General features: G+C 46.1%; 1 protein-coding gene across 1 annotated transcript in view; it reads left to right on the top strand.

Moving 5' to 3' along the window:
* LOC142243967 (uncharacterized) overlaps positions 1-16,958 on the top strand; it is a 146,542-nt gene extending 129,584 nt beyond the window's left edge. The window contains exons 4-6 of the mRNA XM_075316158.1: positions 5,714-5,790; positions 9,843-9,880; positions 16,913-16,958. Coding sequence (XP_075172273.1) covers positions 5,714-5,790; positions 9,843-9,880; positions 16,913-16,958 — 161 coding nt within the window. The remainder of the gene's footprint in view (positions 1-5,713; positions 5,791-9,842; positions 9,881-16,912) is intronic.
* The last annotated feature ends 822 nt before the right edge of the window (positions 16,959-17,780 follow it).

The following is a 17,780-nucleotide window of genomic DNA, read 5'->3' as shown; positions in this document are numbered from 1 at the left end:
AGGATAACAGCATGCTCCAAACCTGAATGTCTTAAAGGTAATCTGTCAGCAGGTTTTTTTGAACGATGTGTCATTTATTAACCTATGTGGTAGTGTTTACTTATAGTGAAGGTTTTATCAGCTGGGATTAGCATTGCTAGACTACTTCATTCCTACCATGCCCGCTCTGATTAGCATCTCTCTGTCTATAGACTTTGTACATAGAGAGCCTGGTGTGTTCGGGTTAACTTTCTGAGCTCTCCTGCATTGCTAAATCGAAATACTCTGTGTCAGAACTGCTGCACCCAGTAAACAAAGTGATATATAGTTGGATTCAGAGTCTCTTAGCTTACATCATGCTATTCTCAGATGAGGTAGCAAAAACCTGCTATCAGATTCCCTTTAAATGTCACTGTCAGAAATTGACAGCAGTATTTGACACATTAAGGCTGGGGCCACACGGGCCACTAGTGCGATCCTCGCATGACACTCGGTTCATGCTGGCAGTACAGCAGAGCCGAGTGTAATGCGAGTATCCCTGTGACTGAGGTCCGACTGTGCGAGCGGACCTCTGCTGCGGGGGGGCGGGCCGGCACTAAGGAGGGGCGGGCCAGCGCTGCGGAGGGGAGGGATTTCTCTCCCTCTCTCCTCCGTAGCCGGCTATTGCAATTCTCGCTCTGTACTCGCAGTACACCGGTGTACCACGAGTGCAGTGCGATTTTTCTCCCACCCCATAGACTTAAATGGGTGCGAGAGAAAGAGTCTTGCATTACAATAGCAGCATGCTGCGATTGTTTTCTCGGTCTGATTAGGGCTGAAAAAATAATCGCTCATGTGCGCTGACACACAGGCTAAAATTGGTCCGAGTGGAGTGCAATGTTTTATCGCACTCCACTCGCACCGTTTTTCTCGCCGTGTGGCTTAGGCCTAATACAGTGACATACCATTAATAGAGGCAGATAACAGGGCTGGTGGGGAAAATTGACTGAGAATTCACTGTGAAAGGATAATACTGTGTGAGGTACTTTTTTAGAGGCATCACACTTGATTAGGACTAAACAAGGGGTATCATATTGGGTTAAAATACTGAGGGGCTACAGCTGAGGCACCATTTCTGTGTACGCTCCCTGACAGAAGTTCTGTCGCTTATCCCTGTTTTGTAAATAAAAGCTTATAACCTGACTTTAAATTCATCCATTGGTTTTATAAATTACTCTTTTGAAAGCTGAAACCCTCCCAAATTTGGTTTAGGTTATAAAAATAAAGTTTCTGCAAAGCTGAAATATTGATCATTTAATGAACACAGAAATTTTTTGTCGTCTTGTCATATAATGCACCCAATCCTAGTTTACCTGGGGGTTTAAGATGCTCACTAGATATCTATATAAATTCCTTGAAGAGTCTAGCAGTGTCCCCCACTGATAAGATGCACCAAACTCATTAACCCCCTAACGCCCCTGCCTGTTTTCACTTTCCTCATCAGGCAAATTGTTTAAATTCTGACCATTGTCACTTTACGAGGTAATGACTCTGGAGTGGTTCAACGAAATAAAGTGATTCTGAGACTGTTTTTCATGACATATTGTACTTCATGTTACTGGAAAATTTAGAACTATATTTTTTGTGTTTGTTTTTGAAAATATTTGAAATTTGGTGAAGATTTTAAAAGTTCACAATTTTTAAACTTTTAATTTTTATGTTGTTAAACTAAAGCGTTATGTCACACAAGTGACACACATAGTTCATAAATAACTTTTCCCACATGTCTAAATTACATCAGCACCATTTTCGAAACATTTTTTTTTGTTACAAAGTTAAAAGGGTTAAAAGTTTATCAGCAATTTCTCATTTGTCCAACAAAATTTACAAAACTATTTTTTTAGGGACCACATCACATTTGAAGTAACGTTGCAAGGCCTATGTGACAAAAAATATCCAAAAGTGACACCATTTTAAAAATTGCACACCCCTCAAAGTGCTTATCCCAACAAGCGGTTACCACTAATATGTTGTTTTAACTCCAGATTACCAATTTTAACAAGGGGAATAGGTAAAAAAATGGCTCCATAATGTGTGAGACAATTTCTCCTGAATATGGCAATAACTCACATATGACTTTACAGTACTGTTTGGTCACATGGCAGGGCTTGGGAGGGAAGGAGCGCTATTTCACTTTCGGGGCATAGATTTTCCTACAATAGCTTGTGGACTTCATTTGTGAAGCCGCTAAGTGCCGGAAAAGCAGAATCCCCCTCAAGTGACCACATTTTGGAAATTGCATCCATCTAGGAATTCATTTACGGGTGTAGTGACTGATAAAATGCCTATTGTATTTATTACAGCCATTCTGATATGGATTTTCAAAGAAAATATGTAGGGGAGTGCAGCCCCTACTAAGGATGTTGCTTCACTGTACTTTCTGTGTTGTATTGCGCTGTGGCTTTAAGAGACTGGCTCATAAGCAGAGCGGTGTGCTGTAGCTTTAAGAGACTGGCTCGTAAGCAGAGCAGAATGGTATGGCCCAGATCTCTCCCTAATGCTGGAGCTGACTTGGTATGATCGGAGAGAAGTACAGAAAGAAGCAGGAAGTGAGACTGTGTGTATTCCAGGACGTGCTGAGGGGTGCAGAGATAGGAGAGTCGGATTCCGGCCTGTCAGAGTTCCCTGCCAGATGAGCCCAGCTGTCCAGTGGAATTTGGGAAAGGAGTCCTGCATAGCCCTCCTGGAGTGAAATGCACACCACCGTACTGACGAGCCCCAGAGCTGACCGGTCCTTCGGACGGAGCCGTGAGTGAGTACCCGGGTACGGCAGAGGGAGCCAGTATATAAAGAAGAATAGGACCCTGCTTCACCTTTACAGGTGCTCTGGAGAAAAAAATATATCAAAGAAAAAGAGAATTCCGGCACACTACCCCAATTAATGTCAAAAAGACAAAACAATTTTTTGTAATCAAAGTTGTTCTTTATTAAGTAGAAAATGTTATTGAAAGTCCAAACAAAAAAGCACAAACAAAAAACGTAACATTTCGACCAATTCGGTCTTCAACAATAGGACTGTCTAAACATAAATGAGAGAACATCGATTAACAAAAGACAGATTAAGACAAGATTAATCATACATGAAAAAAGAGAGAATAGAAGAAATCTCACTTGGAGGAGAAAAGATTTTTACCCAAAATACCTATCTCAACTCAAAAAAGAGATTAGTGACTAGAGTTGAGCGCGGTTCGTGGTTCGTGGTTCTTCAGTTCGCGGTTCGAGTGATTATGCAGGGTGTTCTAGATCGAACTAGAACTCGAGCTTTTTGCTAAAAGTTCGTTAGCTCGCGTTCCATTCAAGAACGGTTCTATCAGCAAAAAGACTAGCTAATTACTAGCTGGCTTTTCACTCTTTTAATCAGAGACCACCCCCGGAAGAAGGAGTCATACCGAAACCTATGGGTCGGGGAATTGGGCTCTCATCCACCATTTAGGTATGTTGGTTGCAAGGTATTATAGTGCGTTATTACAAGAACTTTTCTGACACTATGTAATTGATGTATCAGTAACGGGCACCTAATAAGCAGCAGCACGCTTTAGTTTGTATGTAATATTGGCTTTTTAGCCCTTTATTTGCTGTGTGCTAAACTCTAACATGTGCTACCATATACCTACTGTGGGGTGAGGGCGCCATCTATTGGTACTCACCATTTTTTTGTCTCTGCTAATTTTAATCCAATATTGTTTGTCTGCTTTTTAGCTATTTTCTATCAATAAAATATACATTTTCTATCATTAAGTCGTTGTACAGAATGTTTTCTTCCTTTTGTCTATAATAATCTGTATATGGCTTTGTCCATATTGTGAATATGGCACGGGATTGTCCGTGCCTTTTGGTATTGTTTATTTTTTTCACTGTTATAGTGTGAGTCACTCTGTGACTCACAGTATTATCAAATTTCAACGTATAGTGTGCGGGGGCTGCGCGTTCAGATCACTGCTGCTGGGATAATGGCGATCGCCATTTTTTTTTTTTTTTCTTCTTCCTTCCCTAAGCGCGCATGTAGTGGGGCGGGCCATCATGTCAGCCAATCCCAGACACACACACGGCTAAGTGGACTTTTTGCCAGACAAGCAAGGGCATGTGTCATAGGCTGTCCATGTCACATGTCCTTGCATTATAAAAACGGATATATTCTTCCAGCACGCCATTATCTGCCTTCTGCGTCTGGGTGTCAGTCATCTCTCACGCAGGTCCTGTCGCCGATCCTGCTGTGTACGCTATATACACGGTGTTCTACAGATTAGGGACAGAATTTTATTTCAGCCCTTTTAAGGACTAATTACAGCTGGCTCAGAGCCATAGGTGACAGTCAGTTCCGTGGAAATGCTTTTTACAGCTACAGATAACAGCATCTGTGTAGCTAAGCTTAGGGGCTTCCATCCTGCATTTCACCATTAGGAGGGATAGAAAGTGAGGCTTCCTTTCCTTTACACTGACCCACAACCCAGCCACTGTACCCTGTTGTCCTTTTTAGCAAAGGCATTTTAATTGCAGAGTGCTGCCAGTTAGTGCCATCCAAAGAGTGGCTGCTGTCCTCCATTATTGTGCCACTTGTGCCAAGCAAGTCCCACCACCTCTGCATTCTCCCCTCCTGCCAATTTTTGCAAAGCCATTTTAATGTAAAAGAGTGCTGCCAGTTAGTGGCATCCTAAAAGTGGCTGTTGGACTCCATTAGTGTTCCACTAGTGCGAAGCAATTTCCAGCACCTCTGCATTGCACCCTCAAGCTAATTTTTACTAAGCTATTATAATAGCAAACACTGTGGAAACTTAGTGGCATCCTAAAAGTGGCTGTTGGACTCCATTAGTGTCGCACTGGTGCCAAGCAATTTCCAGCACCTCTGCATTGCACCCTCAAGCTCACACGGTGTGTGGTGAGGTGTGGCACGACCACTGCTGTTGTGGGGCACCCGGGGGGGTGATGGGATGGCAGCTGGTTGTTAACCCCTCCGTGGGTAGGGATGGATGCTCCGGGGCCCAGCGTATTGTGAGGGGTTGCAGGGAGCAGTCTTTAGGAGGCAGAAATAGGGAACTTACAGTTGGTAGTCATGGTGCTGGATGAGGCTGTACTGATGTGGAGGGTCAGTAAACACAGAGTCCTTTTGTAAACCAAACTGCTGGTGTCCGGGAGCCGTGGGCTAGTAGTGTCCGGGTTCCACACATGGTGCAATGAGCAGGGGCCCCTTCGTAGTCTGCTTAACTCCTCTGGTTGGAACGGGGAGTCCACTCTCCTGCACTAGTCTGGGTTCCCGTTCACGATGCTGGCGGGCCCGTACCCTGCCTCGGTCCACTTTGGGTCCCCTCCTAATGCCTGACTTGTTCCTGTATTCCAGGAGCTCCAATACCTGACCGCTCTGCTCCTTTCTCTGCAGACTCCTTCGGCACACAGCTTGCTCTTTTTCTTTTTCTCCAGCAGCCCAGGAGACACTCTCCTCACTGCTCTGCCTCTCTCCTACAACTGAACTCAACTCCTCCCCTCCTGCTCTCTTCACTTCCTATCCTTGGGGGAAGGGGGAAGGGCGGCTGCTCATATGCACCATGTGGGGGTGTGTGTGGAACTACCAAGGAGGATGCACTCTTCTGTGACTATCCGGCTAGGCCAGGGTGTCACATTCCCCCTTGGTTGAACACAGCCCGTCCGCTGACTATCCGGGCACCAACTTTTTTTATTTTTAACTGCTTCTTTCCTTTAGCATTTGTGGAAATTGTCTTTACTCTACTCCCATTTGTAGAGCTAAAGAATTATATAGTTGGTGACACGGAAAACACAGTAAGTTCTTCATTATTTGGCAACCTTGGTTGGTTTCCTACATGTGGAGCACAAGCACTGACGCTACGTCATACTAATTTCACCATAATAAATGACTTAATCCTGAGTTTGGAGGACATCGGTAATAAACCTGGTATTGATTATCGCATCTTGACTGTGATGTAATCCCCCTCTACCTGTACACACACACCCACCTTCATCGCTTCATCACAGGTTTTTCTGGATCAGCCATCAGCCCCTGAGGTCAGAATAATCATCTCTTTTCAGAAGCATAAAAACTTTAGACAGAAACAAAGCAAAATTACACAATAATGAAGCAGAAATAGAAGAAACATCAGAATGACTTATGGAGAACAAATGATCAGAGAAATGGAGAGAAGATAAAGGTCTCATTGAGGTCATGAGGTTGGATAGTTTGGGAGGAAGAGCTATTAGCCCTCACTATATAATGAGATGGTTTATTTTTCTGTCTATTTCCTGGATGAATCCAGTGAATGCCTCTCACATGTAGAATAAGCGCAATGGGGGGGCTCATACTGTAAATATAGAGGCTACATGAGAGTTCATACTGTACATAGGGGCTTTGCAAGGGCTTATACTGTATATGAAGAGGCCACGTGAGGGCTCATAGTGTATATAGGGGCTATGTAAAGTCTCATAATGTACGGTATATTGGGATATATGTGGAGGCTCATACGATATAAGGAAACTATGTAGGGGGCTTATACTGTATAGAGGGGCTATGTGAGAGCTCATACTGTATATAGGGAGGCTATCTGGGAGCTCATATTGAATATAAGCACAATGGGGGGTCATAATGTAAATATAGAGGCTATATGAGGGTTCATACTGTATACAGAGAGGATATGTGAGGACTTACTGTATATTGGGGCTCTGTGAAGACTCATACAGTATATAGATCAGACCTGGGCAACGGGCGGCCCGCGGGCCACATCCGGCCCGCCTGCTCTCTGTGACCGGCCCGCCCGTCTTCAGCCGGTGCAGTGGAGCCGGGCTGCAGCGTGCCGAGTAGGGAGAGATCCTGTGCAGGTCCGCACAGTCAGTGCAGGAGAAGGAGCAGCACATCAGACGGAATAATTCATCTTCCAGGACCTGCGATGATGTCACGCCCATGTGACTGTGTGGGAGGAGACAGGATTGCCGGGGAGAAAGCAAGACATGCTGAATGCTGAAGGAGATGTGGACACATGATGACTGGTAATAAGAAAAGAGGGGACATGAGGGGGAGGGGGCTGCAGGGTGAGTGCATATGAGGGAAGATGGAGCTACAGGGTGAGTGGCATATGAGGGCTGCAGACTGACAGAAGGATGTGAAGGGGTGCAGAGTGTTTGAGAGGGGTAAGTTGGGGGTACAGGCAGGGTGAGATATGTGGGCAGGGTGTGTGACATATGGGGGTGTAGTGTGTGTGATATGGGGGTGCAGGCTGTATGGGGTGTAGTGTGTGTGATATGGGGGTGCAGGTGTAGTATATTACAGGTGTGCTATATGGAGGTGTATATAGTGGTGTAGTATATGGGGGTATAGTGATGTAGTATATTACAGGTGTGCTATATGGAGGTGTAGTATATTACAGGTGTGCTATATGGAGGTGTAGTATATTACAGGTGTGCTATATGGAGGTGTAGTATATTACAGGTGTGCTATATGGAGGTGTAGTATATTACAGGTGTGCTATATAGGGGTGTAGTGATGTAGTATATTACAGGTGTGCTATATGGAGGTGTAGTATATTACAGGTGTGCTATATAGGGGTGTAGTGATGTAGTATATTACAGGTGTGCTATATGGAGGTGTAGTATATTACAGGTGTGCTATATTGAGGTGTAGTATATTACAGGTGTACTATATTGAGGTGTAGTATATTACAGGTGTAGTATATGGGGTGTAGTGATGTAGTATATTACAGGTGTATATAGGGGTGTAGTGATGTAGTATATTACAGGTGTATATAGGGGTGTAGTGATGTAGTATATTACAGATGTATATAGGGGTGTAGTGATGTAGTATATTACAGGTGTACTATATGGGATGTAGTGATGTAGTATATTACAGGTGTGCTATATGGAGGTGTAGTATATTACAGGTGTAGTATATGGGGTGTAATGATGTAGTATATCGGAGGTGTATTATATAGTGGTGTAGTATAATACAGGTGTATATGGGGGTGTAGTATATTACAGGTATATGGAGGGAGTGTAGTATAATACAGGTATAGTATATAGGGGTGTAGTGATGTAGTTTATTACAGGTGTAGTATATGGAGGGGGTGTAGTGATGTAGTATAATACAGGTGTAGTATATGGAGGGGGTGTAGTGATGTAGTATAATACAGGTGTAGTATATGGAGGGGGTGTAGTGATGTAGTATAATACAGGTGTAGTATATGGAGGGGGTGTAGTGATGTAGTATAATACAGGTGTAGTATATGGAGGGGGTGTAGTGATGTAGTATAATACAGGTGTAGTATATGGAGGGGGTGTAGTGATGTAGTATAATACAGGTGTAGTATATGGAGGGGGTGTAGTGATGTAGTATAATACAGGTGTAGTATATGGAGGGGGTGTAGTGATGTAGTATAATACAGGTGTAGTATATGGAGGGGGTGTAGTGATGTAGTATAATACAGGTGTAGTATATGGGGGGTGTAGTGGTGTAGTTTATTACAGGTGTAGTATATGGAGGGGGTGTAGTGATGTAGTATAATACAGGTGTAGTATATGGGGGGTGTAGTGATGTAGTTTATTACAGGTGTAGTATATGGAGGGGGTGTAGTGATGTAGTATAATACAGGTGTAGTATATGGGGGGTGTAGTGATGTAGTTTATTACAGGTGTAGTATATGGAGGGGGTGTAGTGATGTAGTATATTGGGTAGAACTGAGGTAATTATATTAGTCCGGCCCTCTAAACCAATCCCAATTTCTCATGCGGCCCCATGGGAAAATTAATTGCCCACCCCTGATATAGATCTTTGCGACGGCTTATACTGTATATTGAGAGGCTATTTGAGAGCTCATACTGTATATTGGGGCTATGTGAGGTCTTATACTATACATAGGGCACTGTGTGTTGCTCATACTGTATATAGGGCGCTGTGTGTTGGCTCATACTGTGTATAGAGGCATGTCAGCATATCTAATTCTGCTCAATATTAAGAGATACAATTAATAGTAATATACAATAATAATTATAATTATATTGTTATTATTAATATTGAGCAGAATTAATTTCAGCCACCTGGTTTGACCCTACACAACAGTCACAGTCTCTCATGTAAAAAACTTAATTTCCCACCCTCTTCTTTTATGTATTTCATTATTATACTGTATATTCTTTCTCTACCATTTTGCATCTACAGATGTGCACCAGATCACCCGTGTGTTAATCACATGATCTATCAAGGGAATGATGTGACACATGATGCATCGGGTGCTGGGGGGCCCACGCCTTCTAAACTGCCCAGTGCCCTGGCTACAGTTAATCCTCCCCTGGTTAAATGTATAATTAAATTATTCTGACTCAGATGATAAAAAAAATCCAGATCAGCGGTGCAGTCAGTAGTGCATTCAGCGGTGCAGTCAGCGGTGCTCTGGACTCCCCTGCAGGGCAAAGTATCGCGATTGAGGAAACATCAGTCAAAGCCCGCCATCAAGATGGTTTTCACATGGGACTAAGAAATTTCTTACCTGCTACTCCAGCTCTGCTGTGTGCAGGCGGTCTTCTGGTAGATGGGATGTATAGAGAGGAGTCACTTCTGGTTCTTGGATGGTGGAATTTGGCATCACTTCCTGTGACCGGCCTGAAAACTTCAGCAACATGGCAAAGTGCAAGAGGAAGCAGTGGGTGCACTGATGGTGAAAGCTGACATGCACTGTGCATTGATATTTGTTTTCCATCCTCCAAGTCAGATTTAGTTGTAGACTTTGCTGTGGTATCTGCTGCTATTGTGTTTGAAGTTGAATATTTGGTTAGAGGTGAACCATATACCTCAATGCTCTAAATCCATTGCTGATTCTCTTTTCCATTTTCAGTTCCAGAGATTTCAGGAGCTCATGGAGGGGGACAACAGGTAAGAGGAGGGGAGCCGAGGGCAACTCCAAGGCATGAACTAATCTTAGACATGGAAGATTTACAAAGATCTGTTGTCATGATGACCTGGTCAGGATATGTTGCAGCATGGCACCTTTTATGAAAAATAAGGGCTGGTCACCTTTTTGTAGTACAGAACACTAAGGATATCCTCCCTTGATAAAGTACATCGCGAAACGCGCGTTGGACTGCGTGGTGGAACTTCCACATGGGTGAGCTGTGCACTAGATGGTCGCATTAGGTAGTAAATATATGGATTTCTTGTGTCTGATATATTATATTGATATAGATTATTTGTGTTTAAACATCTATTCAGTCTCTTGTTAATGCATTTGACCTGTACTGTATGTACTTTGAATCACTATTGTCATTTGGTTGTTCTCCCGCTTGGGATGTACTTATGTGCGCCTTGTGACTTCTATTATATTTATATGTCATGTGTGTTTTTTATTTATCCTAAAAAATTGATATGTTTTAATCCTCTTTGGGATCTGGTTGCTCTGGCCACATATATTGTTTTCTACTTATTTGGTATTGCTGCATTCAGAAATGCCGATCTATCAAAATATAAAATCAATTAATCTGATCGGTAAACAGCGTAGCGGCAAAAAAATTCCAATATTCCAATTGCCGTAATTACATTTTTTTGGTTGCCGCTAATTTTGTGCAAAATGCAATAACAGGTGACCAAATCATAGCATCTGAGCAAAAATGGTACCATTAAAAATGTCAGCTCAACATGCAAAAAAAAAAATAGAACTCTACGGGTTTCGGAAAATGGTGCAAAGTGTTGCCACTTTTTTTGGAGAAACTTGTGAATTTGTTTAACACCTTAGATAAAAGTAAACCTATACATGTTTAGTGTCTTCAAACTGGAATCAACCAGAGGCATCGCACCGACACATCAGTTTTACCATATAGTGAACATGGTGAATAAAATATCCCAAAAACTATTGTGCAATCACATTTTTTTTGCAATTTTTTCTCACTTGGAATTTTTTTGTCGTTTTTCAGTACACTATATGGTAAAACTCATGTTTTCATGTAAAAGTACAACTCGTTCTGCAAAAAATAAGCCCTTAGGCTGTGTGCGCACGTTGCATTTTTTCATGCGTTTACGCAGCGTTTTAAACTGCAGCGTAAACGCATGCATTATGTGTCCCCAGCAAAGTCTATGAGAATTTAGGAAATTCCATGCGCACGTTGCTTTTTAGAACGCAGCGATTTGGATGCCAAATTTTTGACAAAATCTATGCGTTCTAAAAAGCAACATGTCAATTCTTTTGTGCGTACTGGATGCTTTTCTCACTCTGTCTATGGCTGAGCAAGCATCCAGAGTGCATGAATTCTGCATCCATTCTGCAATCACAATGCATCCAAGACGCAGCTTTTCGGCTGCGTTTTGAAATGCACATGTGATGCCCTGGACTAGCCAGGTAGTCACAGTTAGGCTCTTGCACTACACCCATCCCCAAATAAGGTGACAGCAGCCAACCTAATAAACCCTGGTTACCTCCCTCTGGGTTTGATGTCCACACCATGGGACGGAGCCTGGCGGTTGGCCACGCCCTCACCCAAGGAGTTCACATGCCCAAAGGCAGGAAAAACAGTTAGTCTAGTCTAGTTTTGACAGTGAAGTGGAGTGGAGGAACTGTAGACGATGCCCGTGGACAGCCCTTCGTTCAGCCCGAACCGATCCCGTTGCCGTGGAAGGTTCCCTGGGAGGTGCCCGTCCACGAGGAGAAGCCGCCGGTCCCGGAAGTGACCGCGCCCAAAGAAGTCCCGGCCTCAGCAGTTCGCCCGGCCACGGAGAAAGTGGAATCTGCCCGGAAGAAGGCCCGGCAGGTGAGGTCCGTCGCTCCCAAACCCCAGGCCTCGGCTGAGGCAGCGCAGGGTTGCCGCTGCAGAGCAGCACCACAGGCCACGTCACTACAGGGCTCTCCAGCCTCAAGGGTATTGGTCTTAGCCGGTACGGGGGATCTCCGGCAGGGCCCGAGCCTCGCGCAGCGGGAGCAGGCGGATGCTCCGTACTGGGAGCGACAGCTGAACCAGCTGGGCCGGACAATAGCGGTCCGTGAGCAGTGGAGAGCAGAGGTGCTGGCCCGCACCATCCACAAAAAGGAGAATTTGCGGAGTGCCACCTTCCAGGTGCGGGGCCAGACCTACGAAGGCCAAGTCCGCCAATTTGACCCCCAGCGTGGATGGGGGTTCATCTTTGAACCGGGCCTGGAGGCCGAGATCTTCGTTTCCCATTGGAACTTTAACTCCCACCTCCCGATGGGTTACCCGGACCGTGACCTGCTACCCAGTTACCTGGTAACGTACACCCGTCACTGCGGGGAGAGGGGCTGGTTTGCCCTCAATGTGAAGAGGAAGGAGAGCCGTAATGTTCCAAGGCGGCCCCAGTCCCCTCCCCCACCGTACAGCTCCGAGGTCTTGGTCGAGGAGGAGTATGAGGAAGAATGCTGGAGTATGGTAGCGGTTCCCGGCTGCCATGTTGAAGTCCCCGTTGGGGCCATTCTGCACATCCCGTTGGGACTTTGCTTTAACCCCGTTTTATAGACAAGGCTGAGAACTGGCAGGCCACCCAAAAACAATTGGGCCTTGTAAATAGCCACTTTGGACCACCCTTCTGTCCTACAGTCCCCGGAGAGGCTGGTTGGAGGAAGGGCCTGTGGCAGAGAAGGCCGGGGTCCCGTCACCAATGGAACCGGTGACAAGGTCCCCTGGACATGAGGTCTCTGAGAGACTGCCGGGTATGGAACTTTGTACTCGGCCCGTTGTGGGCGATACCAGGACTTGGGCCCGATTTCTGGACTGGGGAAAAGGGGTGCTGACCTATGTTTTTAGAGGCACCATCAAGGCTAGGTTTCCTTGGGTGGGCAAACGGAAGGACTCGCTCCTATTAATAAAATGTTCGTAACTTTTAAGAAACCTGCCTCCCGTAATGGGATGATTCCTGAAGTTTTATTATGTAAATAATGTTATTATGATTGTATTGTGTATTTTCCCTTTTCTTATCTTTTCAGTTACAAAATAAACCAGTGGTGGTTGGGCAGCCTGCGGATGGTCTGCATTCAACCAAGGGGGAGTGTGACGCTCTGGACTAGCCAGGTAGTCACAGTTAGGCCCTTGCACTACACCCATCCCCAAATAAGGTGACAGCAGCCAACCAAATAAACCCTGGTTACCTCCCTCTGGGTTTGATGTCCACACCATCGGGGCGGAGCCTGGTGGTTGGCCACGTCCCAAGGAGTTCACATGCCCAGAGGCAGGAAAAACAGTTAGTCTAGTCTAGTTTTGACAGTGAAGTGGAGTGGAGGAGCAAATCTGTCTGTGCCCTGGGTAGGAGCTCGGGCACTTGTGGCCAGGAGGCAGATGGTGGTGGCCGTCTGCAGGAGCCAGGAAGACAGCCTGGTGGAACTGTAGGTAGCCAGGACAGGGTAGTGGCCCGCTGGTACTGAACCAGGGAACCAGCTGGAAACCGGAGCACAAGTGGGGGTACTCAGACCCTGAAACGCGGTCCCGAATCTACTCTTCTTCTTCTATATTAATTAACTGCATGAGGTCTGGACTTTAGCTCCTTTCCCACCCAAAGTCCCGAAAGAAGACAACAGCCCACCGATTCCGGATAACGGCCACCGACAAGGTCCAAGAGATCCAACGGGCCAGCGCCTGTGGGCAACGGGCTCTCCCGACGTACACGCCGGGGAGCGGGACTCCCATCGCTGAAGCGCGGTTGTCCAATTCTACAAAACAGGTGCAGGAGAAGACGGACACCACCAACCGTATTAGGGACCAAAGCGACCGGCTGCGGGCACCGACTATCCACCGTTTGGTTTACCAGAGACTCCTGTGTGTTTGTCCGAGTGAGTACTACTGGGCCCGTGGGCCACGCACCAACACTGCACCACATCAACCGGGTCCCGGGGCCACCATCCCCTGCCCACAGAGGGGTTAACATCACAAGCTGCCCCCAACATCTCCCCCGGGGTGCCCAGTAACCGGCAGCAGTGGTGCCTACATTCACCACAACCCGTGGGTGGCGTTACGAACTCTAACCTAAACCAAAAACCCCACTCAACACGCCAGCCCCCTTACAGAGCGACGTGACCCCCGGACCGGAGACACTCGAGCCACCGACACACGAGCCCGGATCCAAGTGGCTCGGCTGCAGCCGAGCGCGGGGCGGTATTCATATGCAGTGACAAAACGCTGCAGAATATTTGTCACGGTAAAACGCAAAGTGCACACATAGCATTAGGGCGCTTTCACACTTGTGTCGTTTGACATCCGTCACAGTGCGTTGTGTGACGCATGTGACAAATGCCTTGCAAATAGTGTGATAATAAAGGCAACGGATTGCTGTGAAATAACGCGTTGCGTTAAGTTTTTTCTTTAGCCGAGAGAGCCCTCATCTTCACCACACACCCCGGCACTACTGCACCCATCATCACCGCACACACCCCGGCACTACTGCACCCATCATCACCGCACACACCCAGGCACTACTGCACCCATCACGACCGCACACACCCCGGCACTACCACCCCATCATCACCACACACACCCAGGCACTACTGCACCCAGCATCACCGCACACACCCTGTACTACCGCCCCCATCATCACCGCACACACCCCGACACTACCGCACCCATCATCACCGCTCACACCCTGGCACTACCGCACCCATCATCACCGCTCACACCCTGGCACTACCGCACCCATCATCACCGCTCACACCTCGGCACTACCACCCCTGTCATCACCACACACACCCCGGCACTACTGCACCCATCATCACCGCACACACCCCAGAACTACTGTACCCATCATCACCGCACAGACGCATGCACTACCACCCCCATCATCACCGCACATACACCGGCACTACCGCCCCCATCATCACTGCACATAAACCGGCACTACTGCTCCCATCATCACCGCACACACCCCGGCACTACCGCTTACATCATCACCGCACACACCCCGGCACTACCGCTCCCATCATCACCGCACATACACCGGCACTACCGCCCCCATCATCACCGCACATACACCGGCACTACCGCTCCCATCATCACCACACACACCCAGGCACTACTGCTCCCATCATCACCGCACACACCCAGGCATTAGTGCACCCATCATCACCATACACAACCAGGCACTACCGCACCTATCATCACCGCTCACACCCCAACACTACTATACCCATCATCAACGCACACACCCCAGCACTACTGCACCCATCATCACCGCACACGCAGGCACTACCGCACCCATCATCACTGCACACACGCCAGCACTACCTCAGTGACGGCCCTGCTGACAGCGCGACTCCCTTCAGTTTCTGCATGGAGCTCACAGAAGCGGCGGTGTTCTACTGCCGCTCCTGTCAGCTTCATGTAGCAGAGCTGGATGCGTCGTGGGACCTTCTGGATTACGCCGGACCTGGATGGGTATTTGGGGGATTTTAATACTGTAAATAGGTGAAAAGGGTGTTCTTTTTTTCTTTTATTCCAAATAAAGTATTTTTTCGGGTATATGTGTTTATTTACTTTCACTTACAGGTTAATCATGGTAGGTATCTCGGGGAGACGCCTGCCATGATTAACCTAGGAATAAGTGGCAGCTATGGGCTGCCATTAACTCCTTATTACCCTGATTGCCACTGCACCAGGGCAATTCGGGATGAGACGGGTAGCGTCCTGGGACTGTCGCATCTAATGGATGGGGCAATTTTGGGCGGCTGCTGGCTGATATTTTTAGGCTGGGGACTCCCCATAAGTGGGGCTCCCTATCCTGAGAATACCAGCCTTCAGCCATGTGGCTTTATCCTGATTGGTATAAAAATTGGGGGGGACTGTACGCCGTTTGTTTTCAATTATTTTTTATTTATTGTACTGCACGATATAGATCAGGCTGTGATTGGTTGCAGTGAGACAGCTGTCACTCAGCGTGGGGGCGTGTCTGACTGCAACCTATCACAAGCGCCGGTGGGCTGGGGAAGCAGGGAATACAAGATTGAATAATGAGCGGCCGGCATTTTCAAAAGCAGTAGAAGCTGCCAGAGCAGTGTGACAGCCGTGCAGCGCCGCGACGGTGATCGGTGAGTATGAGAGAGGGGGTGAGAGCGGGGAGAGAGACCAGGAGTGATTTTAAATGATTTAGAACGTTCTGCTGGAAATGCTGAGCATGCTCAGTAGAATGTGATGGAATCCTGCACTGGAATCCATCGCCAAACGCATGGCGACGGAATCCAGCACCATAGACATTCATTATGCCTCTAATGCATCCCGACGGAATCCTGTGGAGTGCAATTTTTTTACAGCAACACAAAACGCTACATTCAGCGTTCCTTCCACCCGACGGGCACTGACGGTCACCGACAACACAACTGATGCGCCGCGGGGCGGATGCAACGCAAGGGCATCCATTGCAATCCGCCCTTAATAGAAGCCTATAAGGAATAAACAGCTTCCTGCAAAGGTTACCGTAATTCCTCAAGGCGGCGGATTGCAACGGATGCCGCACAACGCAAGTGTGAAAGTAGCCTTATATGGCAAAATTGACTGAAAAATAAAAAGGTTATGGCTCTCAGAAGAAGGGGAGCAAAAAAAAACCAAAACGAAAAGTCGCCCGGGGGGGTGAAGGGGTTAAAGAGCATCTGCCATATTATTCTGTAATGAAATTTTATGCAGGTATATAATTTTAAATTTCTTGTCATTAAACTAATAATAAAATGCTGTAAGAAAGGGAATAATTTTCCTGGCAGGAGAGATCCAATCTTGCCTTATTAGTTGTTAAGTTTATATCAACATAATTGGTAAAAGGAAAGGGGTAAGTCCAGTTCACCACATGTTACCTTGATTGGGTCTGGAGCACGGAAAGCATCTCAGCTAAAGACGCCATTAAATGGGAGATAACAGGAAAAGATCCAGATGCAGAGTCATAAAAATAACTTCATTTATTGATACAGAATAAATATTTTGATTTTTTCTACAATAGGCTTATATTGGAAATCACCGAGGAGTTTCTGGAGCGTCAAAGATAATTGGTGATCTTTTGCCTTGGAGAACATTTTCCTGTTCAGAGAAAAGAAAAGAGAGAAGTCCGATCTTGAATTTTTGGTTGTTGCATTTATGTTAATTGGTGAGCTTTTGCCTCTGAGTGAATTCTTCTATTCAGTGAAGGATGTTCATAATGTGCGATGAAGAGGGTAGGACCATGTAGGCGGGTGGTTGACAGTAACTCATCCTTGGTAAGTTGCTTTCTAGTTTCATGGGTACCAGGCTGTCGGGTTGGTATCACTTATTGATTTATAGTGATTTGTGCCCCATGATAATGTTTCAATACAGAATGGTTCTTTCACAACATATAAAAAGTCTCGGGTTGATTGGTGAGAGATTTCTTCACATTCTTTCCTTGTTGGAGCCAAAAGAGCTGCCGTTGGGGATGGTTGGATTTCTTATCTTGTAAGGGCAGAATGGTAGATTGTCTTCCAAGCAGAATAAGCTTTTCATCAGACTGGATTTTTATGTTTGTCAATTATTTCCTTTTCTTATTTTTTTTTCAGGTGTCACTATATGGATTTTTGGCCATTCGTTTGTGCACTGGGCACTGAACAGAGCCTACAAAAGATTGTACGGTGATAACCTTTCCTGGTCTCTGAATCCTTTAAGCGTCTACTGGAAGAGCTTTAGAAGACTTTGGGGAAAGAGTACTCTTGACTCCCTTCTTGAAATATGTAGTCTCTTTCCTGATCCAGATGCTATTATTTTTCATAGGGTTGTAAACGATGTGGGTAAGGCACCACTGAATGAGTCTTCTGAATTAAAAGGCACCTTTTTCCTGGTTCAGTTGGGAAAGCCAAGAT

The sequence above is a fragment of the Anomaloglossus baeobatrachus genome, chromosome 6, assembly GCF_048569485.1.
Source record: "Anomaloglossus baeobatrachus isolate aAnoBae1 chromosome 6, aAnoBae1.hap1, whole genome shotgun sequence".
NCBI classification, from domain to species: Eukaryota; Metazoa; Chordata; class Amphibia; order Anura; family Aromobatidae; genus Anomaloglossus; species Anomaloglossus baeobatrachus.
The sequence above is the reverse complement of the archived record's forward strand: the minus strand, read 5'-3'. Positions and strand labels throughout refer to the sequence as shown.